General features: G+C 43.1%; 1 protein-coding gene across 1 annotated transcript in view; it reads right to left on the bottom strand.

Moving 5' to 3' along the window:
• Nucleotides 1-3698: 3698 nt before the first annotated feature.
• LRP2 (LDL receptor related protein 2) overlaps nt 3699-26873 on the bottom strand; it is a 163359-nt gene continuing 140184 nt past the window's right edge. The window contains exons 66-80 of the mRNA XM_069984855.1: nt 26348-26479; nt 24973-25116; nt 22844-23009; nt 22092-22220; nt 15683-15903; nt 14710-14889; nt 14271-14390; nt 13617-13707; nt 12513-12580; nt 12303-12423; nt 11874-12003; nt 10901-11014; nt 9406-9510; nt 8135-8206; nt 3699-4425 (exon numbers count right to left, since the gene is read on the bottom strand). Of these exons, the coding sequence (XP_069840956.1) occupies nt 4255-4425; nt 8135-8206; nt 9406-9510; nt 10901-11014; nt 11874-12003; nt 12303-12423; nt 12513-12580; nt 13617-13707; nt 14271-14390; nt 14710-14889; nt 15683-15903; nt 22092-22220; nt 22844-23009; nt 24973-25116; nt 26348-26479 (1964 nt within the window). The 3' untranslated portion in view covers nt 3699-4254. The remainder of the gene's footprint in view (nt 4426-8134; nt 8207-9405; nt 9511-10900; nt 11015-11873; nt 12004-12302; nt 12424-12512; nt 12581-13616; nt 13708-14270; nt 14391-14709; nt 14890-15682; nt 15904-22091; nt 22221-22843; nt 23010-24972; nt 25117-26347; nt 26480-26873) is intronic.

The following is a 26873-nucleotide window of genomic DNA, read 5'->3' as shown; positions in this document are numbered from 1 at the left end:
TCACCCCAAGAAATCTTGCATCTATGGGGAGGCATACAATGCTTTGAGAATTTGGTCAACTGTGAGAAGCATCAGAAGTTCACAACCAAAGTTTTTGCAAGCATTAGGAATGATATTGGTGCTGAATGATATCTGTAGTGCTGGTCCACTATATCATGTTGGCAATGGCATCTTGAGAAGGAGAAAATTGTGTAGGTCCGCACTTCCTGAGACCCTGACCGATCATATCTTCAATACGTCAAATGTTTTTCAAAATAAGAGCAATGTTAAGTTTGGGGAAATGGGTTGGACATATCTGTTTAGACGCACACAAAAGTTTCCATATGCAACATTTTTTAAGGGGGTGAGTACCTGCATTTTTTGATGATGAGCAGTACATAAGTGTAGTCCACAGCTACAATAGATGAGAGGAGCAGCATAGCTCAACAAGGAGCCCTCCTTTGGGGGGGGGGGGGTTGAACCCCAAACAGAAGAGACAATTCCCTTCTAGCCTAGGACCTTGCATGTGTACTCACCATTCAGTCAGTAACAAAGAGGATAGAGTTGAGCAAATTTTAAGCACTCGGGTTGGGGTGGGACCCAAGTGTGCTCAAAGTTTGTTCTAATCTATCCTCTTTGCTAGGGCTGCATTCAATTTCAGCACCCACCACTAATCTAATGTATTCAGATGAATCTGCGCATGCTTAAAGCGACTCTGTACCCACAATCCCCCCTCCCCCCAAACCACTTGTACCATCAGATAGCTGCTTTTAATCCAAGATCTGTCCTGGGGTTTGTTCGGCAGGTGATGCAGTTATTGTCCTAAAAAACAACTTTTAAACTTGCAGCACGTGCCAAACGCGACTATCTGTGCCCTAACTTTGCACCACCCCTCCATCCCTTGAACATTTCCTCCATGCTGAACACTGCACAGGTGCCTTAATGATCCAGCCCATGTTCAGTATTCACACAGCAGACGAACAGGAGACAATCTGCCTGGAGCATTCCTAATGCTGAAGAGGGTGGGGAGGAGGAACGGAAGGGTGGTGCAAAGTTAGGGCACAGATACTCCTGTTTGGCACGGGCTGCAAGTTTAAAAGTTGTTTTATAGGACAATAATGGCATGACCTGCCGAACGGATCAACGGATCTTGGATTAAAAGCATCTATCTGACGGTACAAGCAGTTTGGGGGGTCAGATTGTGGGTACAGAGTCTCTTTAACGATCCAACACATGTTATCTATGCCTCAATGGAGTATACACTCTTGGTCACACAGTCTCCTGTACAAATCCCTATCCCCATCCTATTCTAAGCATCTAATTTATTCCAAATGTGTAAGCTTTATAACTATTCGTGCAGTTTTTTTTGTTTTTTTTTTCTTTTTCGTTTTTCAAACAATGGCTTAGAGAATCATGCAAAGTTTTTTTTATTGTTAAAGGTATTCTAATTTAAAACCCATTGTAACAAATACATAGAGGGAAGATCACAGCATATCTGAAAGCAGCTGGATGACAATCCACATTTTCTTTGCCTAGAATATAGGTCGGGTTTAATAAAGACTTTCCTAAACTTGTGCTTTGCACAAAGGTCTGTGAGTGCCAGGATTTCATAGTCTCAGAAGGTAAGGGAGAGGTTTAATCTGACACTTTTTAACCAATTATTTATGAATGACTTGTAAGATGTCCCATTTCTCGGCTTCCTTTTGCTATGGATTGATCTTTGCTCAGCATTATTCTTCACAGAAAGCTCTTTGTTCAGCTATAAATGAAGCAGCCGGTGAAAGCAGCATCATCAAGTATAGAAAGAACAACATGTCTTAAAGGAATAAAGGGTGGCCTGGATCTTCTGTTAAGTCAGAAGCCTTCCTCTGTGCACCTGGGGCCCAAAGCAAAACTTACACCTAACACTAAGGACATCAGTTTTTTTTAACCATGTTTATACCACGTCCTGTCCTGTACTGTAAAAATGAAACACTTAAACATACAGTCAGATAGCTTTTAAGAGGCAGTCTTTGAGAGTGTGCGGGTCCTAGGCAGCAGCCTATGTGAGAGAGGGGGAAGAGCAGCAGCCTATGTGAGAGAGGGGGAAGAGCAGCAGCCTATGTGAGGGAGAAGAGCAGCAGCCTATGTGAGAGAGGGGGAAGAGCAGCAGCCTATGTGAGGGAGGGAGAAGAGCAGCAGCCTAAGTGAGAGAGGGGGAAGAGCAGCATCATATGTGAGAGAGGGGGAAGAGCAGTAGTTTATGAGAGAGGGGGAAGAGCAGCAGCCCATGTGAGAGAGGGGGAAGAGCAGCAGCCTATGTGAGAGAGGGGGAAGAGCAGTAGTTTATGAGAGAGGGGGAAGAGCAGCAGCCCATGTGAGAGAGGGGGAAGAGCAGCAGCCCATGTGAGAGAGGGGGAAGAGCAGCAGCCTATGTGAGAGAGGGGGAAGAGCAGCAGTTTCTGAGAGAGGGGGAAGGGGAGGAGCCTATGTGAGAGAGGGGGAACAGCAGTAGTCTATGTGAGGGGGAAGAGCTGCAGTCTATTGAGAGAGGGGGAACAGCAGCAGTCTATGTGAGAGGGGAGAAGAGCAACAGTCTACGTGAGAGAGAAAAAAAGGAGAAGAGCAGCAGTCTATGTGAGAGGGGAGAAGAACAGCAGTCTATGAGAGAGGGGGAGAAGAGCAGCAGTGTATGTGTGAGAGAGGTAAGAGCAGCAGTGTATGTGAGAGGGGAATGAGCAGCAGTGTATGTAACAGCAGTGTATGTAACAGCAGTCTGTGACAGAAAGGCGGTCAGCAGCAGTTTATGTGAGAGAGGGGGATGAGCAGCAGTCTATGTGACAGAAGGAGGGTGGTCAGCAGTGTATGTGACAGAAGCGGGTGAGCAGCAGTCTATGTGACAAAGGGGTGAGCAGCAGTCTATGTGACAGAAGGGGTGAGCAGCAGTCTATGTGACAAAAGGGGGTGAGCAGCAGTCTAAGACGAGGGGAGCAGTATTCTTTTTGAGAAAAGTAGGGCCATAGGAAGGGCATAAGCTACAGTCAGTGTGAGAGTGGGGTAATGAGTTTCAGCCTATGTGAGGGGGCATGAGACACAGTCATTGTGAGACATGGGGTGCCCATAAGAGGCAGTCTGTGAAAGAGAATGGGCCATGAGCGATAGTCTTTGTGATGTGACTAGAGCTTTAGCCAGCTGACACCCATGCCCTCATATTGCTAATAATCATTCCAAGCTTCCTATAAAGATGTACACCAAGTTTCTTGTCTATCTGACTGGGGATAGGCACCAGGAAAGCACTGGTCATCTATGTAAACAAAGAATAAATCATACAGGCCCTGACCTATCAATGTGTTTCTGTCATCAAATTGACATTTTTTACTAGTTGTTCCCTATTGGTTTATTGTTTCATTTCTAAAAAACGCCTTCAACCACACACTAGAAATCCAGTAATCCAGGATAAAAGAAACTTAGCTACTCTCTTCCAGAAACAGCGCAACACCTGTCCTCAGGTTATATGTGGTATTGCAGCTTAATTTCACTAAAGTAAATGCAGCTGAATTGTAATACCACACACCACCTGAGAAAGTGTGTGGCGCTATATGAACGCAACAATGTTATTTGAATCATGGATAACCGTAGGATCCATGTTAACTTGATACAGATCCAAAATACACAAACATACATCCGATACTTTTTTTTTCAATACATCATTAATAATATTTTATTTTTTTTATCATTGATGTCTGATTGTTCCAAGTTTTGCATAGTAAGTAGACTACAACAGAACCGGTCTACAAACAGGTAGCAGAAAATATATGCAGCTGAACACATACACAAAATATATATATTCTCCACGTAGCTCTATAAAGGTAGTTTTCTTAATAGAAGTTTGTATAAACATCTGTACAATTACAAAAAAAAAAAATGCGGATGTTAAAAGCGGCCCCCTGTACATATTAATGCGTTCTTGTGTGTCGGATTACAAATGACTAATGTGCCTCTCAATATTTTGCGCTATTCCAAAAGTTTTCACGTATCAATGACAACGATAATTTTTCTCTCAAAAATTTACAAATATACAAAATATTTATATTATTTTCAGTCAGTCTCAGTGCAAAGATATACATATAGTACATTGTGATAATTGTTCATAAAAATAGCAATTGGCATATTTTTTAAAAAAAGGCAAAAAAATAGGTCTCCCCCTAGAGGCCAGGAAGAGAATAACGACATGAACGTTCTTGACCAATATAAAAACGTGTGCAAGAGTGTCTGACGCTTCGAGGTTCCTATGGGTTATACATCTGAGTCTTCCTTCACAAGATTGGCAGTGTCAATGAAAGTGTCCTCCGTGGGGGAGAAGGAGACGTGTTGCTGCTCCTTTTTCTGAGAAGGTTTTGGTAGAGGAGGAGGGGAGGTAAAGGGGGACGGGTCTTCCTCTGCTTCATTTTGTTGGTCTTTTTCCATCTGAAACAATGGAGAAATGAGTCTATTAGCTAAGTATTTAAAGGAGAGGTGCGGCCAAAAGTATTTTTTAATACGTTATTTCTTATGGAAATTTAGACAAATTCCTAATGTACATTAACTATAGGAAATGCACATATAGGGCTATTTCCCTTCATTTAGTGCTGGACACTAAATGATTCGTGATGTGACGTGTTGTGTGAACAGATTCTTTCTGTGTTTTTAATCCACTCCTGGTTTTGGTTGCAATATGAGGACCAAAATACTGACTGAAATATACGTAGTGTGAACCCAGCCCAAAAGTGTCACTGTCGTATTTTTATTTAATTTTTGATTTTTTTGAGGAAATCAATAGTACAGGCGATTTTATAAAATTTGTAAATGGGTTTAATAGGCAAACATGCCATTATCTGCATTCGAAAAGACTTTTCCCAGGTCCTCCCTCCCTCCCTCCTCTCTCTCATTCACTGCTCATTATCAGGAAATCTCGTCTCTTTTACATCAGTCATGCCCTGCCTGATCTATGGAGAGGGGAGGGGGGAGAAGGGAGATTAGTCGGCAGCAGAGAGCAGAGAACAAAGGATTAAACAGCAGGACCTGTGTGAAAGCCGAAATTTTAGAGGTCAGAGAGGTCAGTGCTGACTTCAGAAGTCTTTGTTGTACTGTTTTGGTGCCTCATCTCCCTCAACCCCTCCCCTCTTCATAAGAGAACCATGAAGACAGGGGGAGAGCTTTAGAGATGAGCAGACTTTTCGGATTTCTGGTTCGTGAGAACCAGAACGATCGGCATCGGATTCCAGCTGTGTGCTCACTCCATGCAGCGGGTGGATACCCCCTAAGGAACGACTGGAAAACTGGGATACAGCCAATGCCAATGGATGGAGCGAGCAGACAGCGGAAATCCGATGCCGATCGTTCCGGTTCTCACGAACCAGAAATCCGAAAAGTCCGCTCATCTCTAGAGAGCTTCAAACTGATTTTTCATGATAAAAATGCATTTTTTGGCTAATAAACCCAGTTACAAAGTTTCTTAAAATCGCCTGTAAACGACAGTGACACTTTAAGTTGTTATTGGAGTCACTTGCATAGTTTTTCTATGTGGATTTGCTATTGCTTTGGGCAGTTGATTTAAAAATCAGAGTACCCCTTTAAGTCTTGTGTCTTTGTTTCATTCTGCACAATTATGATCCCAGGTGTCCCATTTAGCACCATCCAGGACAATGTTAACCAGGATTGCCCCAAGGGATTAGCTCTGTAACGTCTACTCTGCAACCCCACTATATAAATTTGTAGTGAAACATAGAAACATAGAAGATTGTCGGCAGAAAAAGACCACTGGGTCCATCTAGTCCGCCCTTTTAGTATTTTCTTTCTTATTATCTTAGGATAGATATATGTCTATCCCAGGCGTGTTTAAATTCTGTTATTGTAGATTTACCAACCACCTCTGCTGGAAGTTTGTTCCAGGTATCTACTACTCTTTCAGTAAAATAATATTTTCTCACATTGCTTCTGATCTTTCCCCCAACTAACCTCTCACTGTGTCCTCTTGTTCTTGAGCTCAGTTTTTTACTAAAAACACTTCCCTCCTGAACCTTATTTAGTCCTTTAACATACTTAAAGGTTTCAATCATGTCCCCCCTTTCCTTTCTTTCCTCCAGACTATACAGATTCAAATCTTTAAGTCTTTCCTGCTATGGTTTATGCCTCACACCCTCCACCATTTTTGTAGCCCGTCTTTGGACCCGTTCAATTTTATCAATGTCCTTTTTTAGATGAGGTCTCCAGGACTGGGCACAGTATTCCAGATGTGGCCTCACCAGAGCTCTATACAGCGGGATCACAATCTCCCTCTTCCTACTGGTTATACCTCTAGCTATACACCCCAACATACGATTTGCTTTCCCAATCGCCTGGTTGCACTGGTGACTCATTTTAAGGCTGTCAGATATCACTACGCCTAAATCCTTCTCTTCTGAAGCCTTTTCCAACACAGTACTGCCGATGTGATACTCGGATAGAAGATTCCTCCTCCCCAAGTGCATTATTTTACATTTGGAAACGTTGAACTTCAATTTCCACTGTTTGGACCACTTATCTAGCAAAGCTAAATCATTTTCCATATTACTGACACCTCCAGGAATATCCACCCTATTGCACACTTTTGTGTCGTCAGCAAACAGACAAACTTTACCTACCAACCCTTCTCCTATGTCACTTACAAACATATTAAAAAGAATAGGACCCAGAACAGACCCTTGTGGCACACCACTTGTAACCAGTCTCTGCTCGGAATATACACCATTAACAACAACCCTCTGATATCTATCCTTCAGCCAACCACAAATCCACTGAACTGTGTCCAACCATCCTGGACACAGCATTGCCTCCAGCTATATGGGTGACTGGTGGACCCTAAAGGGGACACTTTAGGTCTATCTGTAGACTCCAGACACCTTTGACATCTGTGACTTCGCTGCTACTGAGCAAGTGGGACTATAAGTGCCAGTAGACCTTGCCTCACCACATGTCCTGCCCCAGGGTCACTACACCCATGATGCACCACTAGGAGTTATAGTTTTACAAAAGTTAACTTAGAGTTGACTCCCTCCATAAATATGGAACTATACTAGTTTTATACTGAAGTAAATAGATCAAAGATGAGGAAACTGAAATCTAGTTGGATGATTGTTTTCAGTATAAGAAATGTGTGACAAGTTCTCTGAGCTAAAATATGATGTCTCACAAAACTGTCCGCCTGCTGGAAGTGATATGTGGTGGCCCCCGAGTAACTGTGTGCACTGGGACGTAAATTGTCAAACTTATTTACTCACAGGAACTTAGTAAAAAGACAAAAGGAACTGGATTATACAGTAGCTAATTGTGCAATCATATCGAGCTATTATCTATCTATCTTCTATCTATTATCTATCTATCTATCTATTATCTATCTACTATCTATTATCTATCTATCTATCTTCTATCTATTATCTATCTATCTATCTATCTATCTATCTTCTATCTATCTATCTATCTATCTATCTATCTATTATCTATCTATCTATCTATTATCTATCTATCTATCTATCTATCTATCTATTATCTATCTATCTATCATCTATCTATCTATCTATCTATCTATCTATCTATTATCTATCTATCTATCTATCTATCTATCTATCTATCTATCTATTATCTATCTATCTATCTATCTATCTTCTATCTATCTATCTATCTATCTATCTATCTATCTATCTATCTATTATCTATCTATCTATCATCTATCTATCTATCTATCTATCTATCTATCTATCTATCTATTAATCTATCTATCTATCTATCTATCTATCTATCTATCTATCTATCATCTATCTATCTATCTATCTATCTATCTATCTATCTATCTATCTATCTATCGTCTCTCTCTTTCTCTCTTGTTTATCCACCCAGGCAAGGTAACAGTATTTGCTATGGAAAGAGTGCATTGCATATAGGCTGGAATAACATTTCAGCCGGTGTCATGTTGGGTCACATCCATTAATAGCAGGTATACCATATGAGTCTTTAGCTTTTCCCCACACACCACACAGAAACATGTTGTACCTGAATTGTGTTTCCTAAGAACTGTCTATTTTCTGTGTCTATTCTGTACTTATAAATAATTTCTGCTCCTCCATTATCTCGGCAATGCTCTCAGGACACCTTTACTCACCTCTGCGTAGATTGGATTTTCAAAGTTTGTGCTTTGTTTAATCTTCCGTTTAAAGAAATTCCACTTTGATTCCTGCTGAGAAACATGAGATGAATGCGGTGACACTGTACGCCGGCCGACAGCAATGTCTGGTGTAAAAATACAATTTTCTGATAGAAGCGCTTTACAAAAGCAGAGTGCGACTTGTGTGGTGCTGCGCGCCTTCAACCAGCTTACTAATACAGAAAATGACCGGCTTCATAGCAAATTGCACAGGAAGGTAATGGACAGAGCGGACAATACTAGTAGCTGCTTAATGCTTCTTAAAGAAATGCATTTGATATTAGTTTGCTTAAAGGGGTATTTCCATGTCAGCTTGTTATCATCATAGCCTGCACTCCATTCATTCTCTATGGGGTCATCGAATGCTTCTAAATTCAGTGCTCTGAATCGCTTGGTGGCTCCATAGAGAATAAATGGGATGCAGGCTGCATTGCTGAACACTCAATTAATCGAAAGGGCGACTGCATCCCCGCTCCTGGGATCGATGGGGGTCGACCATGAGATACTAGTTATACTCTGTCCTTTGAATAGGGAATAAGAAGCTGAAATGGTAATATCCCTTTAAAGGGGAAGCCCCACCAAATAAAAAAATGGGAGGGGGGTGGAGGTGCAGGAAAATAATAAACAAAGTAAACTTACCCTTCTTTGTGCCCCGATGAGAGCTACTGGTGTCCTTCAGCTCTTCCAGCTGCAAAGTCACATCAACGGCTGAGTGATTGCCTGCTCAGCCAGTGGGGCGGGACATTGCCCCAGTCACTGACTGGCTAAGTTGTCAATCACTCAGCCAGGCGGTAACATTGCAGCTGAAAGAGCCAGGTACATGACGTACCCAAATTGGAGCTGAAAATTACATCCGGCAGCTGTCAGCAGGACCCGGGAGTGGCGCAATGGAGGCACAGGGGCAGGTAAATTTACTTGTTTATTATTAAATTTGGTGGGACTTCTCCTTTAATTTACAGATTTACAAAACACATTGGATAATGCATTTAGGGTATTTACAGTGTAAGAAGACGGAGCTGTTGCCCACCATGATACTGCAATGGGAATCCACATAATAGGACCTATTATGTTATATAGTACAAAACTATATGGGCCCCAGAGTGGCATACAGTACAGTGCACCTGACCTCTGTTGGCTCTGCAGCTCACAGTCATGTGACATGGATGCTATGTTGTAGAAGGAGCCTGTTTTCTTGTGTCGAAGTCTAAATAGAAAGAAGTGTGACGTACCTCGACCTGAACAGCTTCTGTACTCGCTGAGGTCTGCGGGGTGTCAACAGAATACAGCGGGTTCTCAAAGTTATCTGTCTTTTGCCCACTGCTGATGTCGGTGACCTGGAAATAACAGAAGTTAAAAAGGTTGTCCAGGGCAAAACTAACTTGTCCCCTATCCACAGGATAGCATCCCCTGCAATCTCTTACTTGTCCCCTATCCACAGGTAGATATGGCCCTGTTTTTAAAAATACGGAAATAGCGGATAATCCTTCTCTAACACATTGATCTTTGACAGTCCCTTGTCTAATTGAGGGGATCATGGTAGAAAAAGTTAAAGGGGTATTCCACTTAAGAAAGATTTACCCTGTTCAATCCCCACCCGTAATTTCAATTAGTTTGTAATAGGTTTCTATTACATGAATTGGGCCGCTTGTCTGCAGCGCATCCTGACTCACACCCTGAAGCTGCAGAAAATCCTCACTTCCTGGTCCACTCTGTCTCAGCTCCTGTCCTCCCCCTCCCTTCTGAGACCAAAGTCACATGATCTCTGTTTCTTCTCTTGCCAAGCAATGTAGTTTCCCGGCCGATATAGGCCGGCTTTTAAAAAAACGTATAACTTAGGATTAGCGGCAGCTAGAAATATGGTTCAAAATACTCAGGGGGACGTGCTAAGTAAGACTAGGTTTTTAGCTCTGGGGTGGAATACCACTTTAAGAGCAGTTTGTTACTTTTACTGTTACTATAACCCAAGCCATTATATGTTGGGTGAAGACACCCTTTAACCTCCATCCTTGACCCCTTTGTATCAATTTACATGTCTAGAATCATCAAATCTTTATTTTACAGGGGGTTGGTTGAATAAATGCTTTTGGTAAGAAAGGTCCTCTGAGCTTATCACGAGGTTTCCTATCACTAGACTTTTAGAAACTAGCCATAACTTATAGGAGAACCCAGCAGAAAGTGTCCAATTTCCTTGCAGCACCCCCACAGGAGAGATAAAGTAATTACACATTGCTTATTGGAATCAATGGACAGCCTGTGAATTGTACAGACATGCAGGATCCCCTAGCCTAGAGCAATGCTTTACAGTTCAAGTCATCATGGCCTACCAACAGGTCATGATATGAGGATATCCCATACAAAGACACCTGTAATAATACACAATGCCCTGAGTATAATTATATCACCTGTGAAATACTAAGGAAACCCTCAAAACATGACCTGTTAGTGGGCCATGAGGACTGGAACTGAGAAGCACTGAGCTAGAATGAGAATAATTCTTTGTGGCCCTGCTCTGGACCATATATGAGGGTCCTGGAAAGGGTCATAGATGGCTTCTTTGAGCTATACAAACACTGTTCTTGCCTTCTTTCCTTTCAAGAGCTCATTTTATATCTGTAAGGATGATAGCTATACCCATGGCATGGAAAGGGTATAATTTAGGTTCCCAGTATCCCACTGGCCTCTAGGGCGCAGCCCTTAACACTACAACCTATCAGGGTATCTTACATCTGGTGGTTGGCTGATGTTCACCACGCTGACACCACTCTCCCCGCTGTGTGAGTACATGGGATTCTCATATGTGACCGGCTCCTTCCCAGCATCCAGAGTGAAGGTTTCACTCTGAAACACAACAATAGTAATTATGCATTAAACACTGCAGTATAACAAGTAAAATAACCACATTAAACTATTCCATATGCAGAGTAATAAGGTAAAAAAGCAACAAAAAAAATAATATAATATTTTTTTTTAAATCTACTGGTGCCAGAAAGTGACAGATATTTGTAATTTACTTCTATTTATTTTATTTCGCAAGTCTTATTTTTTAATCACAAGTCTTCCAGTACTTATCAGCTGCATTATGTCCTGCAGGAAGTGTTGTATTCTTTCCAGTCTGACACAGTGCTATCTGCTGCCACCTCTGTCCATGTCAGGAACTGTCCAGAGTACTAGCAAATCCCCATAGAAAACCTCTCCTACTCTCCAGACTGAAAGGAATATACCCCTTCCTGCAGGACATACAGTCATGGCCAAAAGTTTTATGAATGATACAAATATTAATTTTTACAAAGTCTACTGCTTCAGTTTTTTTGCATATACTCCAGAATGTTCTAAAGAGTGATCAGCTTAACAGCAATTACTTGCAAAGTCAATATTTGCCTAGAAAATGAACTTTATACCCCAAAACACATTTCAACATCATTGCAGCCCTGCCTTAAAAGGACCAGCTAACATCGTTTCAGTGATTGCTCCATTAACACAGGTGTGGGTGTTGATGAGGACAGGGCTGGAGATCAATCTGTCAAACTTTTGGCCATGACTGTACAGCAGCTGATAAGTACTGGAAAACTTGAGATTTTGGCAGATTTTGGTTTGCTGCACTACCATTTTAAAGAGCTTTGAAATATGACTGGAGAATAACAGAAAAACCAGAATCTCTCCATCTGTATATCATGCACTGATTGTCTTGCAAACTTACCATTTGCATTACTCTGTCTATAGAAGACTCTGCGCCAAATCCTGACACACCAATATCCATGCTGACATCAGCTCCTGACCGGAACGTTACACCGTTGCCGTTTTCAGTTGATTTCACCAGCGCGCTTAAACTATAATATCGTAAGATACTGTTCAGGTCTTGTGACTTTTATAATACAGCAAAAGATGTTATATTAAAGGGGTTATCCAGATTTAAATAAACACGTCTGCTTTCTTCCAGAAACAGCACCACAGCTCAGTTCCATTGAAGTGAATGGAGCTGAATTGTAATACCACACACAACATGATGAAAAGGGTGGTGCTGTTTTTGCAAAATAAGTCGTTTTTTTCCCTAATCCTGGATGACCCCTTTGATATCTCCGTTCATAAAGTCTTAGGTAACTTCAGTCATACAATGCATTGCACCAACCTTGGGAATTTAGGAAGAGCCGGTAAAAGTTTTCCTGTCCGTCTGTAATTGAAGAGGCCACCGACCACCAAGGCACAGATAATAATAACCAAGATGACAGTCAGCAGAACAGCCACTGCCGCTGTTATAAAGAAAGTGTTAGTTATTGCATATAAGGGAAATAATCTCTAACATATGATCAATGGTATACATGCTGAAGATGACACGTACCAGTTCCTGGGGGGATGCCAGCACTATACGCCATATTACAGTAGCTTCCAGAAAACCCAGCCGTGCACCTGGAAGGAAGAAGCCAAGTAGTAATAGTAGTAATAGATAATAGATGGATGGCATGTAGGCATGTGTTCTGTCCTCTAGGTGGTGCTGTTGTTCATTCATATGAAATAATTAGCACATTAGTCAGATTTTCCCCCTAACCTGTGGCTCTCCAGCTGTTAAAGAACTACAAGTCCCACCTTTAAATATACTATTTTTTTCCCTTTGTTAGAGGGTTCCTGACCTACGCCTATGGCTGTCCAGGCATAATGGAGTTGTAGTTTTGCAAAAGCCAGAGAGCTACAGGTTGGAGAACAGTGATCAAGATATACAGTGTCCAAATAACATACCTAAAGTAATCTGAAATAATATTGCCATATAGTGCCCACATATAACTCTATATAATATTCCCATATAGTGCCCACATATAACTATATAATATTGCCATATAGTGCCCACATATAACTCTATATAATATTTCCATATAGTGCCCACATATAACTCTATATAATATTGCCATATAGTGCCCACATATAACTCTATATAATATTGCCATATAGTGCCCACATATAACTTTATATGTTGCCATATAGTGCTCACATATAACTTTATATTTTGCCATATAGTGCCCACATATAACTCTATATAATATTGCCATATAGTGCCCACATATAACACTATATAATATTGTCATATAGTGCCCACATATAACTTTATATTTTGCCATATATTGCCCACATATAACTCTATATAATATTGCCATATAGTGCCCACATATAACACTATATAATATTGTCATATAGTGCCCACATATAACTCTATATAATATTGTCATATAGTGCCCACATATAACTTTATATAATATTGCCATATAGTGCCCACATATAACTCTATCAGTCTCTATGCAGTCAGGTTACCAGGGACTATATAAGTATGTGTCTGTCAGTATTCAAAGAAACCATTATCCAAACTTATTCCAAGAACATAGAAGTGCATGGAGAACAGTAAGATTTTTTAAAAATAATATCTTCAAGTAAGAAGGTATCAAACAAAACTTACTTGCATTTCGGAAGGCCCATTTCATCAAAATAGCATGTTCCTCCATGCATACATCTGCATGCTGGTGGCATGGTCGGAGGGGGTTCAATAGCTATGAAATGGAAAGCCATGCATGTTAGTAAGCCGTACATGCAATGATGGTGCATTGGGGCTGGATGTGACATTGGATACATTGTCTGGGGCCAATTTATAATACAAAACCAGTAGGGAATATCATATTTGCATTTTATGAAAGGTCTGTGGGGGTGATAGTAACAAGTAGTCATACGTTTTCTATGCTTTAGTCTTTTTTAGTAATATTTGTATTGGAACAAAGTACAAATGAAAGTCAGAGGAGTGAAATGTTTATAAGGCTTCATTCTATGATAATATGTCCAGCTGCAGTGACACCTACTGGTGGGAATAGGTAATTTCATTCCTAATAACAGACAGGTGGTTGGTATCATTACTTTTTCTTTCTTCGTCTGTTATATGATCAGCAGCTAGTGGTATCAACAATATTTTACACCCACACATATACCGTACAACCCTAGACTCTGCATTGTTATAAGGCCAAAGTTAGTTCTTGTGTTAATTTACATTGTGTGGAACATGCGTATGTAGAAAATGACCATGTATATACAATAATACAATGATAAGCTATATATATAATACCTGCATCGCACTCGGTGTCACTGCCCTCCATGAACTGGGTCCCCTGTGGACAGGAACACGTGTAGCCTCCTGGTCTCAGCAAGCAGAGGTGGGAGCAGATGTCTTTGCAGCGATTTGCAACTAAAAGAAAAAGAGAGAGAGAAAAAAGAATAATCATAATTTTACATCTAAATGGCTAAAAGAAATGAAAGGGGTTCTCTAAGATTAGAATTAAAGAAAAAGCGCCATTCTTTTCTACAGGCTGTGTCTAATGGTTTTTTTAGATCATCACTATTTGACTGTGAGGGTCCATTTACCAGCTTCGGCCCTCCAGCTGTTGCAAAACTACATTTCCCACCATGCCTGGACAGCCAAAGCTTTAGCTGATTGAAAATGTTGTTTTGCAACAGCTGGAGGGCCAAAGGTTCCCTATCCTAGGCTTAAAGGGATGGCCACCTACCTGTACGGTTGTAGCGATGTGAGTGGTATATCCGCACTTGGGTCAGCCATGGGTTAATTGTTAGAACTTTAACTTTAGGTCCAGTGCCAAACTTATCTTTCTTCCATACCTCGCCCTTCTCCTTTGTTGTCCAGTACAAATGGCCTTCAAACACATCCAGGCTGTAAGGGTTGCCCAGATCTAAAAACCAGTTAAGAAAAAAAAATGAATAAAAAAAAAAAATATATATATCTATCTATATCTATATATATATATATATATATATATATATATATATATATATATATATATACACACACACACATATAGTTACTTTTAGCCTGAAGAACATATAAGAGATTTTTATTGCACCTCAGGAATTAGATGCCCCTTGTAGGATGGACAGATAAACGTATCGACATTGTAATATTCACTAACAATATTTACTTATGGTGCAGATTTATCCGGCAGATTTTTGAAGCCAAAGCCCGGAACAGACCATAAACAGGGAACGGTCAGAAAGAAAAGACTGAGATTTCTCGTCTTTTCAAATCCATTCCTGGCTTTGGCTTCCAAGATCTTTTAGATAAATCTGCCTGTGTAAATGCAGAATTAGCCTGTGTTATTCACCAATAAAGGGGTAATTCAGCAAAAGATTTTTTTTCCAAATCAACTGGTGCCAGAAAGTGCCAGAGACTTGTAATTTACTTCTATTTAAAAAAAAATAATATATATTTTTTCCAGTCTGATGAGCAGGAGATATCTTTTATGTGGATTTGCTGCTGCTTTGGACAGTTCTCGACATGGACAGAGGTGGCAGTAGAGAGCACTGTATCAGACTGCAAAGAATATACAACTTCTTGCAGGACATACAGCAGCTGATAAGTACTGGACAGCTTGAGTTTTGTTTTTACAAAGTAAATTACGAATCTCTGACACTTTGTGGCACTAGATGATTTGAAAGAAAACAAGAAGAAAACAGATATTTTCTCACCTCCGTGTAAAACCATCCGCCTGTCTGAGCCATCAGGTTTAATAGACTCAATGACATTTTCTTTGGAGTCGCTCCAGTAGATCCTGTGGTTGTTGATGTAGTCGATGGTGATTCCAGTTGGCCAACCCAGCTCCTCTGAGACCAAAATCTGTCTCTGCTGCCCGTCCATCCAGGCTTGTTCAATCTTAGGCTGCACTCCCCAATCTGTCCAGTACATCATTCTGCAAAAAGAAGAATAAGATGTCAATAGGGTTTTGTCTGATCTGGACAACTGCTTTGTGCTGGATCCCCTGACTGATCACAATGTGTGTGATTCCAGGGTGGTCTCGTCATCAATGAGGCTCCCCATGGAGAATTCGTAGCTAAACAAGCACAAATGCATTGTGGTCCAGCCACACAGCGAGGTGCCATATGGAAAACAGCAATGTTACCTCTAAGCTTCAGTCACTGCTGAGTGGAATGGCAAGAGAGCAGGGCAATGTTCAAGCAAAGTTGGGAAAACCAAAAACTTTACTTAGGAATGTTGGAACCAGTGGCGTAGCTATAGGGGTCGCCGGGGTCGCCATGGCGACCGGGCCCCTACGCTAGGGGGGCCCGCACGGCCCCCCTTGCCACTTGTTTTTGAGCATCCAGAGAAGCTGCGGCCGCGCAGCTTCTCAGGATGCACAGATCGCTTTGATGTTCCGCCCGCACATTGAGCGGGCGGAACATCAAAGCGATCAGAATACAGGAGAAGGACCTGTCAGCGTCCTCCTCCTGTATTCTCTCCCATAGGCTGCCGGCACTTCATACCAGCAGCCTATGGGAGGCCGGGCCGTGACCTCTCCGGCAGGCGTGATCATGTGACGTCATCACGCCTGCCGGAAGTCCCGTCCCTGCGGCTCGCAAGATGGAGCCAGAAGAGGAGGAGGAGAGCTGCTGCCTGCAGCCACAGCGCGGATTAGGTGAGTAGGATGTTTGTTTTTTTAGGGGCACCTCTGGGGGCATTATTAGTATATGGGGGCACCTCTGAGGGCATTATTAGTTCTTGGGGGCACCTCGGGGGGCATTATTATTGTATGGGGGCACCTCTGGGGGCATTATTAGTTCTTGGGGGCACCTCTGGGGGCATTATTAGTTCATGGGGGCACCTCTGGGGGCATTATTATTGTATGGGGGCACCTCTGGGGGCATCATTAGCTCATGGGGGCACCTCTGGTGGCATCATTAGTTGATGGGGGAAACTCTGGGGGCATTATTAGCTCATGGGGGCACCTCTGGGGGCATTATTAGTATATGGGGGCACCTCTGGGGGCACTATTAGCTCATGGGGGCACCTCTGGGGGCATTATTAGTTCATGGGGGCACCTCTGGGGGCACTATTAGCTCATGGGGGCACCTCTGGGGGCGTTGTTAGTTCATAGGGGGCAACTCTGGGGGCATTATTAGTTCATGGGGGCACCTCTGGAGGCATTATTAGTTCATGGGGGCACCTCTGGGGGCATTATTAGTTGATGGGGGAACCTCTGGGGGCATTATTAGTTCTTGGGGGCACTATTAGCTCATGTGGGCACCTCAGGGGGCATTATTAGTGTATGGGGGCACCTCTGGGGGCATTATTATTGTATGGGGGCACCTCTGGGGGCATTATTAGTTCATGGGGGCAACTCTGTGGGCGTTATTAGTTCATGGGGGCCACCTCTGGGGGCATTATTAGCTCATGGGGGCACCTCTGGGGGCATTATTAGCTCATGGGGCACCTCTGGGGGCATTATTAGTTGATGGGGGCAACTCTGGGGGCATTATTAGCTCATGGGGGCACCTCTGGAGGCATTATTAGCTCATGGGGGCACCTCTGGGGGCATTATTAGTTCATGGGGGCACCTCTGGGGGCACTATTAGCTCATGGGGGCATTATTAGTCCATGAGGGCACCTCTGGGGGCATTATTAGCTCATGAGGGCACCTCTGGGGCCATTATTTGTTCATGGGGGCACCTCTGGGGGCATAATTAGCTCATGAGGGCACCTCTGGAGGCATTATTATTGTATGGGGGCACCTCTGGGGGCATTATTAGCTCATGCGGGCACAGCAGGGAATCCTACATACAGGGGGCATCCCACATTCCTACTCACTTTACTGCACATTACACCAAACAGTGCAGTTACTATGGGAGCCGACAGAGGGGGAGGAAGGGAAGGAAGTTGCTAGAAATGTGCGGAGCCTAAATTGTTTGTCTCGCAGGTTCTAAGGGGATGAAACGTATCTGGAAGGAATCATCATGGAGGTCTGGGCCGGATGAATAGGAAAAGGGAAAGTGACGCCTCAGATCAAAGAAGACATCACCGGTGAGTCACTGTATGACGGTTTTCTTATTTTGTAGAACATTATTTAGTAGAGGTTCCCCGAGGTGGAAAAGGTTGGGAAGCACTGCGCTAATCTGTCCCGCTGCGCCCGCTGGCACATGTTGTCATCTGATTGGGCCTCTTACCTAATCAGATGACAGCAAGTACCAGCGCCCCCTCCTCCAGACATCTGCCTTGGCGGCCCAAGCTATGTCCTATGGCCGTATCTTTACCGCGTTGAGCTCCAGCTTGTGCTGCATCTACATTATCTGTACTCCAGAGATATCACTGTGTTATCTGTGGTGTTACATAGGACTGCAGGTGATATCAGGTGACTTCTCCAGGTTGCAGAAGTTCAAACTTCATCATGCCCTGCTGACAGTTTATAATGGGAGTTGTAGTTTTGCAGCATGTGGCTCTTCAGGTTGCAGCACTACAACCCCCATCGTTTCCAACTGGCAGTTCATGATGAGAGTTGTAGTTTTTCAGCTGTAGAGTCAAAGATTGGAATACAATGATTAGACAATGACACAGTACAGTCCATTAATTATAGGGGGCAGTAGTGCAGTACATGAGGTGGAGGCAGTGACAGTGCATTAGAACATGGTGGCACATTAGAGTAATTGGATATAACGTTAGATATGACTTTGCCTGATCGGGGGGAGATGGGGGGGCCCCAAGCTAAAATTTTGCACCAGGGCCCCTGGTTGGAACCCTAGTATAAAAGCTAATGTACCATAGCAAAATAAACATAGTGGATATAGTGATAAGTAGGCATCCCTACCTAGAATAACTAATGGATTAATCCCCCCTGATAGTTAGCAACCCCCACCGCAGCATGCCCCCCCTCCCCAGCAGATAGCATCCCAAAGTCTGGAGTATCCCCCAATGTAGTAGGTAATCCCCCTGTTACTTACACTCCCCTCCCAGAATATAGCATCCCCAGTGCATATCTATTATTGCGGTGTCCCACCACGGGTGTTTTTGTCTCGCCTTTGCACCTTTCAAAAAGCCTTCTCTTTTCAGGTTAACCCCTTCGGGACCAGGCTAATTTTCGTTTTTGCGGTTTCGTTTTTTCCTCCTTGTGCTTAAAAGGCCATAGCACTTGCATTTTTCCACCTAGAAACCCACATCAGCCCTTATTTTTTGCGTCACTAATTGTACTTTGCAATGACAAGCTGAATTTTTGCATAAAGTATACTACGAAACCAGAAAAAAATTCAAAGTGTGGTGAAATTGAAAAAAAAAACGCATTTCTTTTATTTGGGGGGAATGTGTTTTTACGCCATTCGCCCTGGAGTAAAACTGACTTATTGTATATGTTCCTCAAGTCGTTACGATTAAAACGATATGTAACATGTATAACTTTTATATTATCTGATGGCCGGTAAAAAATTCAAACCATTGTTAACAAATATACGTTCCTTAAAATCGCTCTATTCCCATACTTATAACGCTTTTATCCTTTAGTCTATGGGGCTAGGTGAGGTGTCATTTTTTGCGCCATGATGTGTTCTTTCTATCGGTACCTTGATTGCGCATATATGACTTTTTGATCGCTTTTTATTACATTTTTTCTGGATTTGATGCGACCAAAAATGCGCAATTTTGCACTTTGGGATTTTTTTGCGCTGACACCGTTTACCGTGCGAGATCAGGAATGTGATTCATCAATAGTTCGGGCGATTACGCACGCGGCGATACCAAACATGTTTATTTATTTATTTATTTATTTGTTTACTTTTATTTATAACCTGGGAAAAGGGGGGTGATTCAGACTTTTATTAGGGGAGGGGGCTTTTTTTTTTTACACATATACTAGAAGCCCCCCTGGGGTTAGGGTTATTCCCCCTGGGGGACTTCTAGTATATATACTTTGATCTCTCATTGAGATCTTTGCTGTATAGATATACAGCAAAGATCAATGAGATCGGCACTCGTTTGCTTTCGGCTGCTGCAGCCGAATACAAACGAGTGCCGAGTCGGGGACAGCGCCATCTTGGACGAGTCCCCGGCCAGCATCAACGTCCCGGAGGAGCGATCTCCGCCACTAGACACCAGGGAAGTGCTGCAGCCGGTAATCGGATGCAGCTGTCATGTTTGACAGCTGCATCTGATTACTATATTAGGGGGCACGGCGATCGGGCCGTGCCCGCTAATCCCGGCGGTCCCGGGCTACAAGCGGCACCCGGGACCGGGGTCGCCGCACGGCCTGCTCTGAACACCCGCACTCGCGCGAGGACGTACAGTTACATCCTCGTGCAGGAAAGGGTTAAGAGTTGATGAGGGGTACTTTACAGTTTCGTCACTAGATATCAGCATTTTATGTTCCTATGTATTACACAGCTGAGGAAGGTCATGGGTTAATGTTTTATGTGTACCAAGTGTTGTTGTGGACCAATGGGATGTGCTCACTGCTTCAAACCCATCTCTACTCTTCTTTCTTATGCACACACTCATCCCCACCACTCAGAGTGAAGCATATAGAAGCCCCTGTAGGAAGTTGTTACATGGTGGAGGAAGAGCAGAGTCAGCTCTTAACCGATTCTCAGAGAGGGAAGAAGCAAAATGTACTGTTCCTGCTGTAGTTAAGCCAGGGCCTGGCTGCTGCCAAGACCCCTGACAGGGACAAAGAGTCATGTGGGGAACACAGCCAGCCACATCAACAAAGCAGGTACCAACATTAAACCTGTGTGCTGGACAAGCACTGGCGTCATGACAATACCATCTTTAGCTGAGCTTACACAACCACCAGTAATAACATCACCCTGTGGATTATCACAGAATTAGTTAGCACCCCCTATGTTAGGCATATCCCCCTACCACCAGGTAGCACACCCTCTGTGTGAAAATAAAACAAATAATAACACATACTCACCTGGCTTTCACCTGTGTCCTCAGGTGTCTTCTTCCTCTCCCTGACGTCACTCATCCGCAGCCGGAGCACTGGGGGAGGGAGTGTCCTCTTGTGGCCGGAGGCAAAATAGCTGCCAGGCACAACTCTCTGACACTATGCAATCTCTGGCGAGGTGGCAGTTTTAAAATCGCAATCTCTAATCCTCAGTCCTGTCCCCCTGTAACTAGTCATGGGGGTGGAGCCACATTGCCTTGTTGTCACGCTGCCTCGGACTTCTTCCCAACCACGCACACTTGATTGACAGCCTGAGCGTTGGGAACTTAATGCAAAGCCAATGTTGCCCATCAAGCGTGAGGAGCTGGGAAGAAGTCTGAGGCAGCGTGACTACATGCCCACCCCCCATATCTAGTTAACGGGACAGATGATTAAAGATCAAGATTTTGATGTTGCCGCCCCACCGGAGACTGCCAGGCACAGTGTCGGAGAGCCAGCTCACTCTCCCTCAGGGGGTTAATATAGATGGAATTGTGTTGCTTGTACTTACAAGATATCAGATCTTTATAGACCCCAGAAATCATCTGTGATTTATGAGGTAATCTGTTAGCAAATGTTCAGTTTCCCTAGCGCCACCACAGGAAAAAAGAAGCATTACATGGTTCCTAGCTAAAATTTATGGGGCCACTCCTCCAGTATGTATAACACAAAACACTGAGAATCAGGGGCGCTCTTACCTACCCTGTGTGTCCCAGGGGCCCATGGTACATTAGAGTGCAGGAGCCAGCAGCGCAGAGACACTGTCTCTGTCGGGCAAAGGGGGCGTAGCTAACACCATGGAGGAAGGCCACGCTTTGCCGATGAGGGCCCGGGCCCTCCAGCCACACAGACCCCATAGCAGTTATCTAGTCTGCCCCCCATGGTAGCTACTCCATTGTGAGTGGAAGTTGGGATGTCTAAAAAAGCAAAAAAAGCTAATATTCTAATAAATCCAATGTGAAAGTTGGACCAAATCTAATTTGTGACGAAACAATTATCTATTCCTTTAAGGGGTATTCCCACCTGAGGTAGTTATACTCAATCCTATGCATACTGTGGTTACAGCATAACTACCCCAGATGGGAATACCCCTTTAATAGAGATTAAATATCTGAAAAAATTCCCATAGAAATGCCTTGACTTGGTGACCTCTACAATTAGACTTCACTGTACGTCTGATGGCGGCAATCACTTACCCAAGCTCTGGATTAAGTGCAATGGCTGCCGGTTTGTCCACTTGAGTATAAATAAGCCACTTTCTATATCTTCCATCCACTTTGGCTACTTCTATACGATTTGTTCCAGCATCGGTCCAATAAATATGTCTGAAAATTTATGGAAAAGTATTTTAATTATTCTGGAGGCGCTAATCATTTACTTCTCTAAATTGTAAGGACTGTAACTGTGACAGCTTCTCTGACAGCTTGATATTAAGTAACAAGCATACTGGGGCTGGGGACACAGAGCCTACAGGGGCCCAGAGAGGAAGAGGGGCCCGGTGTTCTAATGTCCAGCCTGCTCACTGTAATGCAGGGTGAGGAGGCTGAACATCAGAAGACAGAGAGCAGGACCTGCACAGAGAGAGAAAAGGGTGAAGGACCTGATCACATGACCCGAAGGTCCTTAACCTTACAGTGTGGAGAGCAGCCAGACAAAGAGGAAGAGGGAGAAGACTGAGCTGTAAGTACTGTGTGTCAGTGTCAGTCAGTGTCGGTGTCAGAGTGTCAGTGTCTGTCAGTCAGTCTGTGTCAGTGTCAGTTAGTCTGTGTCGGTGTCAGTCAGTCAATGTCTGTTACAATAATGTGTGTTTGTGTATGTTAGTGCTGATTCTGGATGATGGGTGCATAGTGCTAGATGAGGGGCCCGCTGAGGCTCTGTTACCCGAGGGCCCACAAAAACCTGAAGCCGACTGTGTACTATGATAATGACAAATACTCTCATACTATACCTTCCAACCCAGTCCACAGCCAATCCGTCTGGATTCACTATATAGCGCAAGTTCAGATCAACATCCTTCACCATATTGTTACCATAGTCTTCAAAGGTTGGTATATAAGCCCGCCTGATGGCGCCAAACACGGAGCCCTGCCCACGAATGCTGTAATATACAACACCTTTTGGAGAAAGAAAACACATATGTTCCACAACATTAGCAAATAAGCATAGGCGGTCTAATATCAATGAAAAGCAATGAATGCCTAGTCTTATCGATCAATATCATTATCAGATGTGGATGGAGTCTGAATGGAGAAGGGAGCAGTGTAAGGGTGCGTTCACACCTACAGGATCTGCAGCAGATTTGATGATGCAGATTTGATGCTGTGTTCAGTTATTTAAATGAAATGAAAATAAGCTGCGGATCAGGTAAGTGTGAACATACCCTAACTCAGCAATGTTAGCCTGTTCGCTGTAACTGCTGTGACTTAGTATATAACTAGGTCAAGCTCATCTTAATACACCGGTAGTTAACATATAAGAAAGGATTGAGACAGAGTTGACTTGCAGATGCCCTAAAGCAGGGATGGGGAACCTTCGGCTGTCCAGGCATGATGGGAATTGTAGTTTTGCAACAGCTGGAGGGCCGAAGGTTTCCCATTCCTGCCTTAAAGGGAAAGCATCTCAACTGCTGAGGATGAAGGTAAATTTCTTACCTTGATCCTCTTCACCATTTTCATGTACTTTATTTAATCCATATGTTAATGAGGCGATTATTTTTCGCAGCTGCCTCTCATTACCTCCGGCCGTGGACACACTGATGTGTGCAGGACCGCTCTCACTGCAGCGGATCCACACACATCAGTCAGCCCTGAAGCCAGGAACGTGTATATACATTGCTACTGCACAGGGTATGTGCACTAGGAACGTATATATACGTATTACTGACGAGAAGGGGTTAAACAGATCCTTCTGTTTTGTGTCTAAATCTTCTACGCAGATCTATTTGTTTCTCTGGTAACAGACTACAAACAAATCATATGTTGTCAGATACTGGAGTTCTACTGACAAATGTATGTTTCAGGGATTTTTTTTTCCAAGGACTTTTTATTTAACTGCCTGTTTTCGGGGTAGGTCATCAAAAGAGCTGTGGTACCTGCATATACATGAAATGTGAGCTGGAAGCAGATAGCTTGGACTTGGTACACTGTGTAGTGGACATGCTGGGTTAGTGCAGCTCCCATTAAAAAAGTTATCCAGCAAAAATCTTTTTCTTTCAAATCAACTGGTTTCAGAAAGTTATATAGATTTGTAATTTACTTCTATTTAAAAATCTCAAGTCTTCCAGTACTTATCAGCTACTGTATGTCCTGCAGGAAATGTTGTTTTATTTTCAGTCCGACACAGTGCTCTCTGCTGCCATCTCTGTCCCAGACAGGAACTGTCCAGAGCAGGAGAGGTTTTCTATAGGGGGTTTGCTACTCTCAGGACAGTTTCTGACTTGGACAGAGGTGGCAGCAGAGAGCACTGTGTCAGATAGAAAGAAACATAGATCTGCAGATGTAGTAGTTGTAGGCATAAAACATTAGGATAATTTAACCTCTTCCTATCCAGCTTCATAGTATAATTGATGTAGCTGACATCGGCTCTTTTGACTTATAATAGGGTCTGTGAAGTGCCAGTGCGGTGTATGATAGAATAAGCCATGGCGCCAAAAAACCGAGCCTTCATCATAATTAGGTCTGTAGATGCGGTGGAGCAAGAGAAAAACATTGTAAAGACAGTCATAACCCAATAAGAAGCTCTAATATCTATCTACTGCCATGTAAAGCAATGGTTACTCAGTTGTGGAAAATGTAATAAGACTGTAATGATAATTGTATTTTAACTAGAGGACTAGATTACAGGTTATTAATACTGAAAATATTATGGAATTTCATCCATATTATTCATTTAGGAAAACTGCTGCCCCCTAGTGGATTTTACACAGTATACAGTATGTATTGTAAAGAAACTGCAGGCTACGGTCACACACAAAACTACAGCGTCAAAACAAATGTAAAAGTTAGAGAACATAAGGCTGGTGGGAATCTATTAGGGATGAGAGTCTAGACATATGTTGTGTTATATATGCCCACTTACTGAGGTCTATTCCCTCAGGATCCCAGTCATAGTCCAGGGCCTGGATATGCTGCTGATTCTCAATATAATCCGAGTATTGCTCAGAAGACAGATTGTATCGTATAATCCGTACATTGTCCGGCAACAGCAGAAGCGGGGGGTTACCTGTGATGATGGGTAAATAGATGCAAGAGATGGGTTACTAGTCAGAAAACATTATAGAAAGGATAATACCATGTAAAGCTATGGTCACACAACGTAGGGCAACGGCCATTGTTTGGCACTCGAAAACAACGACTGTTGTTGCATTGAAAATTTCATTGCAATCAGTGCACAACGGACAGAAATAATTGACATGTCAATTATTTCAATGGCTGTATCAAACAACGGCCATTGTTCAATACTTTGTTTGAACAATAGCCGTTGTTTGCCATAACTTCAATGCAACATATTTCACTATGAAAAGAACGGCCGTTCTTTTCATGAAATGTGCATTGTGTGAACATAGCCTAAGGCTATGTTTACACTTAGTAAGAGACCGGGTCACGGAATGGCCGTCTATGTAAAGATGATCTTTCGGGCCGTAGAGTTCTGATGCGGGTGCATCAGTGCGCGCCCGCATCAGAACTCCCCACAGCACACAATGGAGCGTACGGCCGGAGCTGCACGCTCCATTGTGTGCACTAACAGGGTTTTCGGCGGCCGCTATTCACTGTCAGTTTTCTACGTCGCCGCTAGGGATCCCGGCCAGAGTGTATACCCTGTGTATACCCTGTATACCCTGTGTAACGGCCGTGGTTTCGGCGGCACTTACTTAGTGTGAACATAGCCTCATACTGTAATTAAACACCTATAATCTGAGGTTAGTTGGGGGAAAGTACAGCAGCAACATAAGAAAATATTATTTTACTGAAAGAGTAGTAGATAATTGGAACAAACTTCCAGCAGATGTGGTAGGTAAACCTACAATAACTGAATGTAAACCTGCCTGGGATATACATATATCTATCCTAAGACTAGATGGTCCCAGTGGTCTTTTGCTGCCAATCTTCTATATTTCTATGCTAGATACCCAATGACAAGCAATCTTATACCTGTGACTAAAGCATTTCACCCTACCACTGCACCATGTATATACAGCTTCATTGTTATGCTGGTTTCATGGAAAGTTTCATATCCTTGAGTTTTATATGTCCTTATTATAAATCAGTGTTCCCAGACCCATGGCTCATCGTATAGATCTGTACAGATATGAGGCAATTTATTGGAATATGGAGCAGCCATTCACTTTAATGGTTTAGATAAATCACAACATAAATAAGCTAGGCCCTGCCGGCTACAATGTACCAGGATGCCGGTGATACCGTATAATACAGCTGGTGTGTGTCCTCCTTACCCACGGATGCACACTGTTTTCCATCCTGGTCTCCCACCGATCGGAATCCTTCTGCACAGAAGCATTCATAGCTGCCCTTGGAGTTCTTACAGTCTTGTGGACAGGTTCCATATAGCTCACACTCATTTATATCTGAGAATAAAAAGGCGGTATGTTTGTAAGAAGAAAACTAGATATTAACCATGGGGAGATAGAAGGAAGACCACCCAGGGGAAAGGGGACCTGAGGGCAGACAAGGCCATAGCCTTTTACAGACCTCCTTCTTCCTGGAGCTTACTTTGACATTACTAGTCGTCTTGAACATTACTGGTACCTGCTGCAATACTATAACTTCCATCATACATGGACAGCCAAAGGGAAAGCTTTGTCTGCCCTAGCATGATGAGAATAGTAGTTTTGCAGCAACTGGAGGGCTACAGGTTTCCCATCCCTGACTTAGTGCCATCCATGCAGGGCTGGCATCAGCACACGGCTTACCCGGGCAAGTGCTGGGGCCCAGAGAGGGTAAGGGGCCTGGTGTTCTGAT

Source organism: Dendropsophus ebraccatus, chromosome 9, assembly GCF_027789765.1.
Source record: "Dendropsophus ebraccatus isolate aDenEbr1 chromosome 9, aDenEbr1.pat, whole genome shotgun sequence".
In the NCBI taxonomy this organism is placed as follows: domain Eukaryota; kingdom Metazoa; phylum Chordata; class Amphibia; order Anura; family Hylidae; genus Dendropsophus; species Dendropsophus ebraccatus.
The sequence above is the reverse complement of the archived record's forward strand: the minus strand, read 5'-3'. Positions and strand labels throughout refer to the sequence as shown.